The sequence below is a fragment of the Pseudorasbora parva genome, chromosome 4 (assembly GCF_024679245.1).
Source record: "Pseudorasbora parva isolate DD20220531a chromosome 4, ASM2467924v1, whole genome shotgun sequence".
Lineage (NCBI taxonomy): Eukaryota > Metazoa > Chordata > Actinopteri > Cypriniformes > Gobionidae > Pseudorasbora > Pseudorasbora parva.
This window is the reverse complement of record NC_090175.1, coordinates 49845399-49858230: the sequence shown is the minus strand read 5'-3', so window position 1 is coordinate 49858230 and position 12832 is coordinate 49845399. Positions and strand designations below refer to the sequence as shown.

At 37.8% G+C, this 12832-nt stretch overlaps 1 protein-coding gene across 4 annotated transcripts in view; it reads right to left on the bottom strand.

Moving 5' to 3' along the window:
* si:dkeyp-9d4.3 (caskin-1) overlaps positions 1-7552 on the bottom strand; it is a 66563-nt gene extending 59011 nt beyond the window's left edge. For 2 of the 4 annotated variants that reach the window (XM_067442148.1, XM_067442149.1), the window contains exon 1: positions 6963-7552. In XM_067442148.1, coding sequence (XP_067298249.1) covers positions 6963-7056 — 94 coding nt within the window. In that variant the 5' untranslated portion in view covers positions 7057-7552. The remainder of the gene's footprint in view (positions 1-6962) is intronic. The other 2 variants (XM_067442151.1, XM_067442150.1) reach the window with 1 other exon arrangement.
* Positions 7553-12832: the final 5280 nt, after the last annotated feature.

Below are 12832 nucleotides of genomic sequence, written 5' to 3'. Positions count from 1 at the left end.
TTTGGTCCAACCAGTCGTTGTTAGACAGAGCTAGTGCAAATAGCACTTGTCAACAAGGCACATTATTTGCACTTGGTAAAAAAGAAATAAATAAATTATAAAATAATAAATTAATAATTTGTTTCACATCATTTCACATGAATTTGGGAAAACAACGCTTTACTTTCATGGATGCTCACAGGACCACCCCCCACCCCCGAGTCACATCACGCAAGACAGTTGATTAATACTTGACTTTCAATCCACTATATCCAACTCCACTGTCCCCATCATTTCTTAAAGTGACACTCATGCATATAACCTGTCAGAAAATGTACTTTCCAGAAACAATCCTCCCAAAAAACTAGCCTTAAGCAAGTTTTTTGCAGTCGTGTCTTATGATGCAACAATCCAGCTTTCATTTTATGGCTATATTACAATACTATATACTAAACTTTAAATGCAACCACAAACAGCATATAATCTATATATAAAAATGACCATGTCAAACTATTACAAATGCTGTCAAAAATCTGGTCCTATTGGATTTTCTTTTATTTCTTAAGACCTTTTGGAAAACGTGAAAATGAAATCACTGAGAGAAATATACTAAAAATAGTTCAAATTACTAGTTGCACTTACTTTATATCAGGTCAAATACTGTATATGGAAAGCTACAATTTCATTATTAAACTTTTTTTTTTAAACAAACTATTACGAATTCTGTTAGCTGGTAAATTATGAAACATCTGGTCCACTTGAGTTTTCTTTTATCACTTAGGACCTTTGGGAAACAAGTGAAAATCAAATCAGTGACAGAAATATACTAAAAAATAGGTCAAATGTGCCACCTCATGCATGGATGTTTGAAAATCATTTCTACTGTGAAAAAAAATAAAAAATAAATCTGAAACGCTTAGATTTTTCCTGGCTTTCCATCGTTCTGCTCCTTGAATAAATCTGTGGGTGGCTTGTCATTCATAAAATATTTAGAATAACATGAGAAATAATGAATATAGATTCACAGTCTTCAAATCAAATAATACTTTTTTCTTCTTTTTTGTTATATTTTATTATACACAAAAAGTGAAACTGTGCGTTGTTACTTAATGAATCTATTTTTTTACATGACATTAATTTATGTATGTGATGTAGTCAGGTTAATTCTGTCATATTAAATCACATTTTAACAGGAAGATTCTCGGAAATGCTCAATCGGAACTGAAAGCTACTTACTGCTCTGTGCTAATCACAGTAGCAGGTGCTTTAAGTGGCCTGGTGTCAACGATCAGTAGTTAACTGCCCATGCAAGAACAACATTTAACTGCTTTAGAACAAGAGGAAAGAGCTTCTCAAAGCAGCAGTGTCAAATCAACATGCTTAAGATATATGTGCTCTTACAGACACTAATTGATTTTTTTGGGAGGTATACAGACAACTATTTTACTAAATCAATTTGTTCAAACACTGGTGATACAGAATTTTTTAAATATATATGTTAAATGTATGTGGAAGCACAGAAGTGATTTATCGACATTATATTAGGACAGCTATGCAAATCTTCACATACATTTTAAAAAATTACAAAAATAACAAAAAGCAGACAACGCATTAAATCAAATATTTAGAATATGCCCCATATTGTCAATATTAATTCGATATAAAGAATAATGACCTAATGTGAACAAGGTTTAGACTGATTAGTATACCTAGTAGGTACTAATAGTAAACCTAGTAAAAATTAAATAAAAATGAGTTCAATGAAATTAAAATTTTCACTTAATACAAGAGGTGATAATAAACAGAAACTCAAAATATGATGTTATATGAACAACATTAATTGATTTGACAAAAAAAAGAAGAAATTGTATACAGTCGCTAACCTCCATAATGGTGACTTCAAATAACAGCATAAATTAGCACATTAGTTACAGTAAACTAAACTTTAAAAACAACTATAGCCTTATTAGATTCCAACATCAACTCTATGCAATCCGTATAAGCCTTTTTTTTTTTTGCCCTGCCTAATTAAATATTAATATGCAAGAACCATTTGCCACTCACTCAAACACCACGGTTTAAACTACTCTTTTATTTCTGACTGACTTACTGACCGAAATACAGATTGAAAACACAAATATGTAGAGAGGTTATTAAACCAGATATTGAGTGTGCGTGTGATATACACTATATTGCCAAAAGTTCCTACCAAACTACCTCATCTATTTCTTTATGTACCTTGCATGGTAGTCATGTTGGAACAGTAAGTGGCCATCCCAAACTGTTCACACAAAGTTGGGAGCATGAAATTGTCCAAAATGTCTTGGTATGCTGAAGCATTAAGGGTTAATTTCACTGGAACTAAGGGGCCAAGCCCAACCCCCAAAAAACAACCCCACACCAAAACCATCCTCCACCAAACTTTACACTTGGCACAATGCAGTCAGGCAAGTACTCCTGCCAACCGCCAAATCCAGACTCATCCATCAGATTGCCAGACAGAGAAGCGTGATTAGTCACTGCAGAGAATATGTCTCCACTTCTCTAGAGTCCAGTGGTGGCATGATTTACACCACTGCATCCGATGCTTTGCATTGCAATTGGTGATGTAAGGCTTGAATGCAGCTGCACGTCCATGGAAAGCCATTCCATGAATCTTTTTACACACTGGTGAGATTTTATCAAACAAAAGTCAAGGGGGATAAAGTTCAAGGATGTCATGTAATAAACCTTTAGGGAACATACACTTTTATTTATGAGCCTTGAGAGATTATGTAGCTTTCTGAGATGAGAACATTAACAGTCCAGCAGCAGGACATATTGGACATTGATGTAAAGGTGTTAGCCAGGGTTTAGAGACAATCACAGAATGGATGTATGCAGTCTGACATACCGACACATCAACTGATCCTCACTTTCACTACGCCTTCAGAGGAATAACTATTGTCTTTAAAGAGTATCTACAAAGGTATATACATATGTTTCGATTCAAAACATCCAAACTAGAAATCTAGACGCACCCTAGCGAAAGCTAATCTAATCTGCCGCGAATGTCGTCTAGCAACTCTCAATACACTTCTGAGCTGTAAAAACCAAACTCTGGTCAGGCCAATCACATTGTGTATAGAGTTGATGGGTGGGGCTTAACATAATGACGGCCGAGTTGTGTTGGTGTGTTACTAGTAAACACAGAAACTGGTGAACGGCGGTCTTTGGAATCAGCTTTGACTGCGACTCTGGAAGACTTGAGTTAAGCTTTTCTCTGAGAAAAGAACAAAGAACGGCACTGAAGTCATTCTTAAGAAGGGAAGATGTGTTCGAAGTTTTGCCGACCGGATACAACGAAAGTTTAATCTTTCAACGAGCTCTGCTTCACCTTCGTTGCACTGGTTGGTAGCGCTATCCTATCGCGTGCAGAGGGAGTTTGAAAGACAACCGTTTATCCCGCCCCTCGGATTGAGCCCTGTCAATGGGGAGTTTCCAGACCAAACATCTTAATGTGGGTCTGGCTTGTCAGGCTACCAAACTCTATCATTTTCTTAAATTACAGGTATAAATGCTCTTTTTTTTCTAAAGACGATGGCGCCTAAAAATGCACTAGAAAAAATGTGAATGTTACTTTACCAGCACAATGAAAAGAAGGGCATCTTCAATATAGCTATTATTGTAACACTGTCTCACACACACACACACACACAGAGAGAGAGAGAGAGAGAGAGAGAGAGAGAGAGAGAGAGAGAGAGAGAGAGAGAGAGAGAGAGAGAGAGAGAGAGAGAGAGAGAGAGAGAGAGAGAGAGAGAGAGAGAGAGAGAGAGAGAGAGAGAGAGAGACCTGGGATGTTACCCAGCACTGGAAGTGGTAATTGCATTTCAATTATAGGGTTGTGTGCGTGTATGTTTGTGTGGTGTGTGCCTGATCTTGTGCAACAGTCACTGTATGTATAGTATAGAACTGTTTGTATAGGATTCATTGTATAAATAAGAGGAAAAGCTATTCCAACTGAGCATGATTTGTGACCTACCAAGCAGTCACATACTATTTGCATCCTTTCTACAGCAATGACAGTCTGTTTTAAGGCCATTTTAAGGTCTGTACACCAATGATGCTAACTTATAATAATGATTATTAAATGTTTTTGTACAATATAGTAATAAATATAATTCTAACCGTAAAGGAACTGCAGAGTTCACACCACAACTAACGTTAACCCCACAGAAGAACGAAATAACTGTAAACACTTTCAGAATGACTTTTCGATGAACGATAAAAACATTGTCAGCCATTTAGAATCCATTCTTCTTTTAAGCCCTTAAACATTTAAACTGGCATATTAAAAAGCAGCACATTCTTATAACAAACAGGAGGTCATCGTGCATTGGTGTGGATGCGCTAATAAAGTTATTGTTATCCTTATATTTATAGGTGTTGTTTCGTGGTGTGAGCTGGCCTCTATACTTGCCTCATTATATACTCACTCATAAGGTGTACTTGTGTTTAGTCTGAGCAGTTTTAATTTTTTAATTAAAGGGGTCATGAACTAAGAACTCAAATGTTCTTTGAGCTTTTGACATAAGAGGTCATCATACTGTACGAATATCATCTAAGTTTGAGTCTTTTTCATCCAAATCAGCTTTTATTGTAACCAAGCCCAGCGAACGACTCGTTGAGGAATGTGCCTATAGATAGAGGTCAAAGAGGTAACTCTCCAGAAGAGGATCAATGCCTACTTCAACATTGCAACTTCGGCCCCGCCCACCAGAGTGTTAGTGAGATGATGAGGAGAGAGGAGCAGGATCACTTGACAAAAAAAATTACCTTTCAAAGAATCCTAATGCAAGAAATGTGGTTATTTATTTTGAACAAAGTGAATGTCTCAGTTGAGCATTATTTATTTGTATTCGGTAAATTTCACTGTGGATTCATTGGTAAATCGGTCACAATTTCAGGCTTTGCAAGCAGACTCATGGACTCAACAGTAATGCCACAACATGTAAGTAAGCATGTTACTTCTAATGCCTGATCTGTGACCAGTGATTCTGATATATACAGTCAGAACATATGTTATGATTAAAGTCACGTGATTTCAGCAGTTTGGTAGTTTGACAGGCGATCCGAATCATGAATCGATACGCTGATTCATAACCGTTCAAAACTTTGTTTTGAAATCGGCCCATCACTAATTAAGTCTTTATTTAGTTTTTTTGCACACAAAAACTATTCTTGTCGCTTCATAAAATGATTGTAGAATCACTGTAGTGAGATGGCCTTTGTAGTGAGGCCTTTAGTGCCTTTTATGGGACTTGAGAGAGGAAATGGCATGAAGGCCAACGGAGGTCTTACGGTTGTCGCACAACATTATGATAAGAAATAAATTTTCCTTTTTGGGTGAACAAACCCTTTAATCTTGACAGCTGACAGCTGTAATAGTACAAATGTGCTAAAAGTGTTTGAGAGAGTTAAACATGTAATACATGTATTATGTCATGCAAAGATGTTAGCCAATCACAGCAGTGGGCGTTTACACTGAAGTCTCAGACACGGCCCTTATTCAAATAAGAGGGCTAAAATCAGGGTATGAAAAATCGCTTTTATTTCTAAATTATGAAAAAACTGCACTCCAGGAAACGTTATAAAACAATGCAGTTTATGACCCCTTCAAAAGCATGTAGTAATACAATCCTAAAAGTTCACTAAAGCAAGCTCCATATATCAATAAAATTATGGTGCCTATATATATATTCACCTATAACAACAAATGTAGTAATGTGACCTGGCGACCTCCAGTGATAAAATCGCTGTCAGTGTGAACGCCCCTTTACACGTCATAATGGACAGAAGCCCAAACAGCTGAGTGAGTGGCCTCTCACGCTCTCTCTCATGTACTCACACACTTTATTACTCTGACATCTGGCGCTTTTCACTAATATAATCCCTCTTCCTTTCCCGAGCCTAATGCGTCGCAACAAGGACAAACAAGATGGTATCTATCTATCAATCTATCTATCTATCTATCTATCTATCTATCTATCTATCTATCTATCTATCTATCTATCTATCTATCTATCTAAATTGAAAAACAGGTAGCTGAAAATTAAACATCTGATAGGAATAAAACGTAGGCTACTTTGATATAAAATAAAGATGGTATCTGTCGACATCATAAATATGCAATATAAAGAACAGTAAGGTACTTGGAAATAATAATAAACGATCCGATGTTACTGAATGAACCATAAATGTAAAATGACAATATCCATCTGCACGTTTCCTTCAATACTCCATCTCTTTAATCTTTGGCGATCTTGAGCCACCTGCCATGAGCGCGCGCTCATCTGGACATCAAAGCGGATTTGGCGCGGCCCGCCACTTTCATGCCGTTACACACAGCGAGCATCAAGTATTGACAATCCATCTACACCGAGCGACGCGACGCGACAGAAGTGGAACGCGTCCGTTACAATCAGCGAATGTAGATTTCTGCCCTGATAATAACTAAAAGGATCCGACTCACTCTACAGTCATTCGGACGACCCTGCCGCGCTGTATGATTTTGAGTCCCTGAAAGGAACGGTAGAGTCGTTCGTCTAGAAATCGGACTGGACGCGCATGGTGCTCCGACAAAATGCACGAGAACGGTTCGTCAACGTCACAAAATCATTTCGTTTCGGTACGTTTTAAAAATTTAGGCGGTTCCTAACCAGAAACGATTCTCGGTTTCCAATCCTTCCTAGGCGCGTATAGCTACGACACCATGCAGAAGGCCTACAAAGTCATTTTTATACTACATGCTCTTAAGAGGGAATTGGTTGCAAATGCACGAAATTGTTCAACACGCGGTTATTTATTTCGCACAAGCTATTTTTGCCATATATAACATCACATATTCAAAAGCCGTGCCTGCTTAAGTGGTATTTGAAGCAATTGCAAGGGGGTGTGTGGAGGGTGTGATGAGACGTTTAAAGATCGGTGGGTGTGATACTCACTCGCTTTGCCCTGTTTGGGTCTCTGGAGGAGCCGTTGGACGGTAATCAGATCCTCCGTCTTCACCGCCTGCAAGAGTTCCTGTTCTTTCCCCATCCTGTTCAATCACACACTCAAGCACCCTCTCTCACACATGCAGTCATGGCTATACTTTTACATCCAGCGCATCTTCAGGGGACCAGGCGACCATAACAGTGCCGTTAACGCCAGCACATCCTCGCCGTTCATCGTAAAAAGGTCGAGTGCGCAGAGATGCGTTTACATGCCCGGTGGAGTGACCAGCAGCGTCCACGCAGTCGCTAACGACGAAAGGGGGTCTTATTGCGTACTGAGGTGACAGAATCCAATCGCTGTCAGGTTAAAGGGACGCCGAAACCTTGCGCGTATTTACGCACGGTGACATGGCTCGTTACAAAAATATCAGATGTTGTGTAAATCAAAACGGAAGTCGTCTCTTTGACCCGAAGCTCGTAGAGAGACAGTATATATTACGTAAACATCCAAGCAGATGTGCGCGCGGGCGCTGGAGGTTGTAATCCGCTGTCGCTTTCGCATGTGCGCATGTATGTGTGTGTGTGTGTGCCTCTGTATCTGTGTATGTATGGCAAGCCGTCTTAACATTTATTTTTATTTTTTTATTTTTATTTTTTACTTTATGTTGGCTATTTTTTATATTTCATTTTCCTGACTAATCTACTTTTTCAGTTTTATGGAAAAACACATTGTTTTCTATAGGTATAGGTCTACTAAAAAAACTAAAATATTTACTTATAAAAATACAGGTATCAAAAAAAATTAAATTAGAATATTTTAATATATTAGAATATTTTAGAATATTTAAAAAAAAAACTAGAATATTTACTTATAAAAATACAGGTATCAAAAAAAATTAAAGCATGGTAGCTGGATGTGAAAAGGTGGTATCTGAAACAAAGAACTAATTAGAATTGTATGGCAAAAAAACTGCAATTGATCTTTTTGAGCTATGACAAATTCCAATGAAATTATGTTCAACCAAATAAGTTAACTGAGTTAGGGGAAATTATGGAAATCTATGTAATTTGTGAGGCAATGCTTCCCTGTCATAGCCTGGCTCTGCCCTGCTACGTACTTCCGCTCAATTTTCCTTTTCCTTCAGTACTACGTCAGGGACTGCTATGTTTTCTTAGATTTTCTCCGAACAAATTTTTACTGGTCCAATCAGCGAACAGATGGAGTGGCTGAGAACGATGGCGTTGATGTCGAGCGCTAGTTTGAGTTGTACTTCAGTAATGGCGGCGGAGAAAGATGCGAGTGAAACCATTCATTTTGTTGCGGCGCCGCTGCCGAATATCCAGAAGTTAAAGCCGGAGCAATAACAATCTTTTCTGGGGTTTGTTGGTGGCCACGATGTTGTGGCCCTCCTCACCAACAGGGTGAATTCGGGAAAAGTTTGATTTTCCAGCTCGCTCCGTTAGTAGTGAAGGAGTTGCTGAAGCTATTCGGACGGTAATTGTTTCTCGTGGGGTTGGAAGGTATTGCCATCATTTAAGTTACAGGGACTGGTCAGTTATTTTATTGGCGTCCATCTCCCACCACCCATGTAAAAATCCCCGGCCGAATTACCTACTGCTTTTGACAAACAGTGAGGTTGTGTGGTGATGTAATAGCTGTCAGAATCCACCTCTCTGAGTTTCCAAGAATCATTTAAAAATTCACCGTTTATAAACCTTTTTGACCACTGCAGAGCACCGTACGCATGCTTTGCTGTTATTTGGATGCATTTCTAGACTTGTATTTCTTTAAAATGCTGCCAAGTATTTAGCCAACAAGAGCAATATATTTCATCACTGCTCAAACTAATTAAAATAAAAGCACTGAAACATTTGAATTGGTCTGTTATTTATAGCAGCATTTATTATTATACCAAGCATATGACATTTAATTTACAACATACAATCATGTTACGGACCATGTGAGTGGCGCATTCCCGATCAGAAACCTCTCCCCTCCACCGTGGCGTGAATAAATCACAATCTGAATGCATGAGTTTTAGGTTTTATCCTATAGTTTTATCACTGAGGTGGCATGCACAAGTGCATATTTATGTTGTCGGATTTGTGTGAAACAGGCGAAGGGCGCATGACATATGTCACGACTAAACGTTAGCGATTGGTTATGGCAGATCCAGAGTGGCTCTGGACAGATCCAATAGTTTTAAACTTCAAAAGAGTACCCACCTTCACGGAAATAAACCCTTGTCAATGGAGAGTGGGCAGACTGTACAAATGAAATGTATGAGAGTCTGGTAAGAACAGGCTACCCCTGTCATTGACAGAAATTTCCTTCTTTCTGTGTTTTCACTGCTGATATGCATCTTCTGAAAGATTACTGAATCTCCTGATCAAAACAGGTGAAGAAAATACAGAAACAATCAATAGCTGTGTCTCATTTCAGAAGGCTGCGTCCTCCGGAGGTCGCATTCGAAGGGTGCATACGTCATAAGGCCGTCTCATTTCAAAAAAGTGAGTAGGACACTCCAAGCGCGACCTTTGAATGCGTCCATCTTTCACAGGAATTCGGAGTGTGCATGAGGTGTAGCCTTCACGGCTGGAGATAACCCACAATTCTTTGCGTCTCCGTTAACAACCGTCTTTTTTTTTTAATATATGAAAAAACGGCACCACCGCCAGATATATATGCGAGCGTAGGTGTGGTGTTTAAATTAAGTCATTCAAGCTTTTTTTTTGTTGTTTTTTTTAAGCTCTATTACCTCAAACAGATAGTTTTGGTAAACAGGATTACACCTTGTTAGTGCATTTTAAATGTTTAGAACAGTACATTGCTGTCAAGACAAGAAACATTTCATAGTCATTTTCAAGTTATAAATAATTTTTATTCATATAACTGGCGTGAGAGCACAACGTGGCTGAACTTGTTGGCATAGCAACGTAATACTTCCTGTCTGTGTGTCCTACGAAGGACGTCTCGTTTAATTCTGATTGAGGACCCTCCGTATACTGCATCCTACACAGGACGTGTCCTCCGGAGGACGCAGCCTTCGAAATTTAGCGAAATGAGACACAGCTAATATTAAGCAGATGGATGTGTAAAATAATGCAATCATCAACATTAACAAAATTAGGCAATGAAACAGCCTATTGTTATACTGAATGAAATGTTGACCCAGGATGTGGTAAAGGAGTGTGCAAGCTTTGGGGGTGTTGATGGACTTGATCTAATCCATTTATGTTTAAAATTCAATTTTCTCTGCATGCTTTTTGCTAATTTTTTAGCTGTTTCACCACATTAGTTTACCACATTCAAGTGTTGATAAAAAAGGAATGCATTAATATTTTAGTTTAAAAGCATAGGGTCTGTTTCTTTTAATATTGCATATTCAGATATTCATACAACACAATATTAAGTTTTTGTGAAATGATTCACAAAATTTCACTTTATTTCAGTGAAAATTATTAAAAATGCTGAATCAAAAAGTGACTGGCAACTCTTTTTTTCTTTCAAAAAGAGTTAAGATGATTACTCAAAAGAGATGAAATAACTTCCAACTAACTGAGGTGTGACCCTGGAACCAATTAAGGCTGATCTGTACTTCTGCGTTGGACCTGCGCTGTAGCCTCTAAGCCGTGGGCTTCACATCGATTTACATTTATCATTCTGCGTTCTTGTCTGCATTGACGTGGAATTATAGAGATGGAGCATGTGTACCCCTGAGGGAGGAGTTCTGGCAGACCAATCACCGCGCTTGCGGTCCCCGTAGAATTGACGTGCTGCTACATTTTTGGAGAGGTGCACGTCAGGGTACGTCGTAGGCTACGTGATCAACACATAGCCTACGACGTAGCAACAGTGTACACTTGATGCAGATGTATAAATGGGGCTTTATTTCAGTGAAAATCAACAGCAAGTATAACACATACTTACTTATTTAACATATAAGTGTAATGAACAAATAAAAAAATTCTTGTCAACGCCGTTATTGTGGTCATTGCTCATAGAGTCATTGTAGTGGATACCTTCATGTAGCTGCCCACTGCCCACAACTTAAATAGTAAACCACAATGACCACACAACTTCAACATTACAGAAATAATTACATCAATGCATTCGAATTTTCATTTGCAAGCAACCATTTTTTTAAGGTGTATTAATTAGTGCCCTGAATTTCTTTTTTAAGTAACGAATTTAAAAAGGACAACACTAATGGATCACTAGTATTATTAACATCAAAAACATATTAAAGGAATACATGTTAAATCAGCTTGCCACATAGTGTGTGTGAGAATGAGATTGCTTGGTTAAATTGATGGTGCTGCATCAATCAGGGGGCGTGACTAAACAGACCCTTTCCCATGAGCCTGACAGATTAAAAGGGAGGAAAGCTGTGTGTGTTGTGTTTGTGTGTTGAGTGTGTTTTTCGAGAGAAAGGTCACAGGACAAATTTCAGTGGGTTAGGTACTGACCTTGTACATTGAGCTAAAGGAACACAGTCCTATAAAGAAGGAAGGAACACTGTTAAATGAACATGTCATCCAAACAAAAAATAAATAAATCATTAAAATTCATTGTTTAGGCTACTCACCCATAGCTGTTCAAAACCTGACCTTATTTCTTCTAGATGAATACCAAAAGGGAACATTTCACAATAAGTTCACAGAATAAAACAAAATCATACAATGAGAGTGACCAGTATAGTTTGCAACTGCCTGTGAGCAACAGAGTGTTGTATTAATGTGAAAACCCTAATGATGCATCACACTTATGTCAGTTATTCAAATGATAATCCAGTATGGTAAAACATCTGAAAACGTCTGTTCCACAGAAGAAAGAAGTATTCTCTTTTTTTTTTTTTTTTAAGTGAGCTATTCCTTTAAATCTCACTGGTGGCCCTCAGACGCTGATAGCCATACTGCTCTGGTTATTATCACATAATTTAATCACTCTCTTACTCTCTATCTCTGTCATTTCAAACATCATTTTGGTGACAATCTTACAATTAAAAGTCTGTGATATGATACATTACTCCCTAAGGGTGTCAGCAAAACCAGAGCAGATGTCTAATTTGGGCTCCATTCTAACCCACATCAGTCAGTGTGTAATAGGCCGTTCTTTACTTATTTGGCACTGTCAGTTTTAAGGAGTGCAATAACTAAATTTATACTTAGTTATTTGCAAGGTAAAACTTCTTATCAAATTAACCGCAGGGAAATTACCCTCCTACCAGTTCCTGGCTCTGTCTAACATGGAATCTGCTACATTTGCGTTCGCCACCTGCTGTAAACCTTAATCACTAGTTCACCAACAATTTACTCCTGGAGATCTGCCTTCCTGCAGAAAAAAGTTCAGACTGTAATTAAACGTAACTCAATCAAGAAATTCAGCAGTGTGTTGGGGCTGGAATGAAACCCTTCCAGAAGTTAAATATCCAGGAAAAGGATTGTGGTACACTAAGGGCAGCCTTTTTTTTTTTTTTTTTTTTTTTGCATGATAGTGTAATGTAGCGTAATGCATCCAGATGTTTTTTTCCTGTTATTATTCCTAATGTGGATTCTCATTATTAGATTCTCATTACTGTAATACAATGACTTTTTTCTTCATTAGGACAGTACAATAAATACCACTATAAGTATGTTATAATTTATATATTTTCTGCATTACATGGATGGTAATAATTATTATTTTGGTTTTCCATAATAATAAATAAGGGATTAGAAAGATTTTTTGAAAGACTTATTTAGCAAGGATGCAGTTTACTGATCAAAAGTAACAGTAAAATAAGAAAGAAATGTATTCCAAATAAGAGCTATTGCACTTTCTATCAAGGAATCCTAAAAAAATGTATCACACAAACTATTAACCAGCACAACTGTTT